At 47.6% G+C, this 4,499-nt stretch overlaps 1 protein-coding gene across 1 annotated transcript; it reads left to right on the top strand.

Moving 5' to 3' along the window:
• Positions 1–225: 225 nt before the first annotated feature.
• Positions 226–1,851, top strand: LOC122377732 (hyaluronidase-like). Its single transcript, XM_043358105.1, has one exon. It carries the CDS (start codon positions 413–415, stop codon positions 1,742–1,744), a length of 1,332 nt encoding a protein of 443 aa, XP_043214040.1. The 5' UTR covers positions 226–412; the 3' UTR covers positions 1,745–1,851.
• The last annotated feature ends 2,648 nt before the right edge of the window (positions 1,852–4,499 follow it).

Below are 4,499 nucleotides of genomic sequence, written 5' to 3'. Positions count from 1 at the left end.
TGGACTTATGGGATAAGTACACACTAACAGACAATAAAGCTTTCGTAATGGTATCTTGATAACTAGAAACTTTTCTAATGTCACCGGTGCACATCTTCTTCAGTGCAGCGCTCGTCTGCCCGATCGGTTAGACCGCAGATAGTGATGAGAGTGGGTGGTAACAGAGCTGATAATAGCCAGATAAACCGTACCTACTGGCGAGAGAGTACGGGTATATAGGGCCTTGCGGGATCAGAAGCCTCCCAGCTCCACCATGAGGTGCTAGTGGACGATTCTGATGGGCTCAGCCTAACAACGAAGAGACAGCTGAGTTTTATAAGAAGATAGTCTTCAACGGTTCGTACTAGACAAACGGAACAACATTCAAGTGACCATTGGGAAATCGTGTGGACAACCTCCGTCAAGACCAGCCATGCTTTTTCTGACGCTGGCACTGTTGGCGGTAGCTTCGCTGGCCGCCTGCGAGACCGGCGACTCCTACCAGGTGGTTTGGAACGTACCCTCCCACACGTGCGCCAGGTACAACGTGACCATCGACCCGGCGCAGTACGGCTTCATAGTCAACTCGGACGGCGCGTTCCGGGGGGACCGAATCGTTATCTTCTTCTACAACCCCGGCCTGTACCCTCAGATCCTCTCCAACGGCACCCGGGTGAACGGCGGGCTTCCGCAGCTGGGCGACCTGCGACTTCACCTGGACGCCTTCGCTGCCGATGTGGACCGCTTCATCCCAGACGTCAACTTCAGTGGTTTGGCCGTGATCGACTTCGAAGAGTGGACGCCGTGGTTCACCGAGTCTCCTATTAAGTACCGGCTCGCGTCACGCGAGGTGGTGCGAGAAGAACACCCCGACTGGCCAGAAGACAGAAACAAAGAGCAGGCCCGAGAAGACTGGGAGTGGTGGGCGCGTCTCTTCATCGAGCAGACCCTCAAGGCGGCGGAGAGGGCGCGTCCAGCCGCGCTCTGGGGGTATTATCAGTATCCCCTGTGCAAGAACCTTGATACTGTGAACAACACGTGTAAAGAAAACGTCATGGAACGCAACGACCAGATGTCATGGCTGCTGGGAGGAAGCAATGCGCTGTATCCTTCCATTTACCTCTTCCTAAACAACCTGACCAACGATAACCGTCTAACGATGGTGGACGAGCGGCTCGCCGAGGCGCAGCGCCACGCCGAGGGTCTTCCAGTTCTTCCGTACACATGGTTCAAGTACAAAGACGACGAGAGCTACCTCTCCGACGAAGACCTCACCACGATGCTCGGCGAGCCGGCCGTACATGGCTCGCCCGGTTCAATCATGTGGGGCTCGTCCGCCAACTGTAATACAACCGCCCAGTGCGTACGTCTGGAGGAGTACCTGCGCGACCATCTCGGGCCAATAGTACAGACCCTGGTGGAGATGACCCCTGCCGAGCGAGATGCCTGGCGGCAGCTGTTGAAGCAGCCGGAGGGAAGACAGCTGCTGCATCTCGCCATCAAGCAGCGTTCTCAAGAGCGCACCGACTCGCAGAAAAAGAAGGGCGTGTCGCTGGTAACCGAGATGGAGCTGTTGAAGGGAGCAGCAGACGCGCCCTCCCGCGGCACAGGCGATGAGGTGAACCATTCCATTGGCGAAGAGAAAGAGCCCCACGAAGGCGTCAGAGCGAGCAAGTGGAGCAGCCAGCAACTGCAGAAGATGCGCGAATGGCAGGCCTCGTTGGATCAACAGTTGTGGGAGATCAAGCGAACCGAGGAACCTTAGTAACACAGCACTAGGTACCTATTAAACGGTAGGCGCGGTGTGATGTGATGTAATATGTGATGTAATGTAGCCCACTAATGAAATCAATACATGTATGTGTATAGAACTTAAATAAGGGTTTGTTTATGTCTCATCCGCGTTTGCTTACCTATATCTCTGATCATGTCGCTAACAGCCAACTGCCAAGGCAGTACACGCCACATAGTAATTCAACCCAGCTTCAGCCCGGATTCAGCTCAGATTTAGAACACCTCAGATCGACTTGACATGCGCAGCAAAGACAATGTCGTTGACAATTTGGGACCCAAGCCATTCAGCAGCACTCCTAGCCGTTTGACCAAGAGAGGTCAAGAAAGGTCACGGCTCCCAAATTCGCACAGCAGATTGTGACCCACAGACCAGAGCTAAAGCGCTGAAAATGGCGCGAATCGAGTCAATATGACCTGTAGCTACTTTATCACCATTAATTTCATCCATTGAGGTCACCCGATGACCTTAGGTCCTAGGCGAGTGAGGCAAAAACAAAAACAAATACGCACAACTTCTTGAAAATAAATACGGGTAGAAATCACTGCGATTTAACCCGCGCCCACTGGGGTCTGCGTATAACACGCCCTACTGGGGGGGGGGGGGGGGGGGCTCTCCATAACTCCTAACTCCGAAACTACTGGGCCGATCGTCAAAATTCGAACGGCGTCTGATAGCCCCGGAAAAACTGTCAAGCGAAACCTAATTTCATTGACCTCGAGGTCACCGATGACGTCACAGGTCAGGTCAAAGTAACAATTATTAGCATTTTGGCTTGTTCACATTTTGGGCTCTGGCCGCCTTCTTGCAAGTCAGATCAGGCTCATTTTTTGGTTTCCACACTCGTGGACAGATGCTCTAGATATCTTGAGGGTACCAAACTTGTACTTTGATTTTCAGGTCACGGTCAGGTCAGGTCATCAAAGGTCACGGAAATATTATATCATGCGTCGGTCACGTGACACATGTTTTATGGTCCATTTAGGCCATAAATTTCCAATTTGATGTCGTCTGTGTCATTCGAGGTCATTTTGAGTCGAATTTAGCTTAGGTCATGTCACTTTCAGGTCAAAAAAGGTCAAATTTTGAAGTTTAAATTTTTCAACAAAAAGGTGTCTATTGGATGCAGTTTGAGCTCAGGAACACGAGTCACGATGGTGCTATTTATATTGGTGTACGATGTCAAATACGTACTGAAAAATTGATTTGAAAAATTAATAATTGTGAATTTTTTGCAATAATGCGTATAACTTGGCCATTTTTTGAAGATATTTAGCTTAAACTTGCTAGAGTTAATCATAAGCATGCGTTCTGTCACATATATTCCGTTTTTTTTCTCGAAAAGTCAAAAACTTTTTGAAAAAATATAAAAATATAAATTTTAAATATTTTTATATAAAATTTTCGAAATTTTCTAAATTTTGAAAATCCGAGATAGCAGTTTGATAGCGCAGTCAATTCTGAGTCCTTTCATGCAAAGACATTAGATCTAGCAAACTGAGCTCTTGGGAGCGATTGCCGTGGTTCAATGTTTTGCGTCGAAATCGGCCGAACATGACGTCACTCTGACGTCATTTCCGGCCGACCTATGGTAGCTACGAAGTTCAACTTTTGACACGAGGTGTCAAATTGATGCAGCCGAAGGTACTGAAAATTTGGCGTCGATACGTCAAGCGGTTTGGAAGTTATTGCAGAAAAATGGGAGGGGGCTATGAATAGCCCCCCACCCCCCAGTGTGGCGCGGGTAAATGTCATCCCTTGAGGTCACCCGATGACCTAAGGTCCTAAGCGAGTAGAAAAAAAAAACGATTATTACGTATCACTTCTTGAAAATACCTATGGGTAGAAATCACATCATTCGATAGCTCATAGACCGTAGTGCCTTCCATGAAAACCGCAAGTGAATAAGTGACCTCGTTTGACCTGATACGTTTCACACCATGCCGCCACTAGACGATTATAACGAGAGACATGCCGGGTTAAATGATAGCTGCCATTGGTAACACCTCATAGACATCAGGATAACACAGCAACGTGCAATCAGAGCATGAGGACAGCTATGATATGCATTGATATCGATAACGTGACAGTCGAAACAAAACGTGATTCTAAAATAAACACGCCGAATCGCTATTCGCTAGATTTGCGTATTGTTGTTGGAATGCGGAATAGTGTAGTTATTGTGACCCTCGGTTGGAATTCTGGCTTTTGCATACCAATCAATCATGGGCGGCTATTGCAGTAAAGTAACCGGTAACGCGTGATATATGTACGTCCAAAACAAGTCACACATTACAGCGGTAATATATTTACGCACATCGAGCCAATGAGACACAGTTTCAAAATATACGTCAGCTCGTTGGCCTAAGCGACCACAAACGGCCACTGAGGACACTCTTTCGGCTGAATATCGACCGTTCATAATTAGCAAGAAGGCAATATGCTAAATAGTTAGTTTATCGTTTTCAGCAGGGTTAGCGTAGCTATTGACCCCGTTTCCATGGGCATCACTGATCCGGATCAGCGAACTTAAATCCTATTATATTTCTCGAATTATTCGTTACAAGATATAATTCAAAGTGGATTAGGCTTATATAACCAGTTAATCCCTTATTTTCATTTTCATATACTGTTTAACTATACTGGATTAGCTAATCCATTTTAACTGATCCGGATCAGTGTGCCCATGGAAACGTGGTCAATGACTCTGCAACAAAAAACATCGGGC

Source organism: Amphibalanus amphitrite, unplaced genomic scaffold (genome assembly GCF_019059575.1).
Source record: "Amphibalanus amphitrite isolate SeventyFive unplaced genomic scaffold, NRLGWU_Aamphi_draft 000049F_arrow, whole genome shotgun sequence".
NCBI lineage: Eukaryota > Metazoa > Arthropoda > Thecostraca > Balanomorpha > Balanidae > Amphibalanus > Amphibalanus amphitrite.
Note: the sequence above shows the minus strand (reverse complement) of the source record. Positions and strands in the feature narration are given on the sequence as shown.

Bases quoted from the DNA above. Each gene is read 5' to 3' on its own strand.
- LOC122377732 (XM_043358105.1), top strand. From the start codon at position 413: ATGCTTTTTCTGACGCTGGCACTGTTGGCGGTAGCTTCGCTGGCCGCC.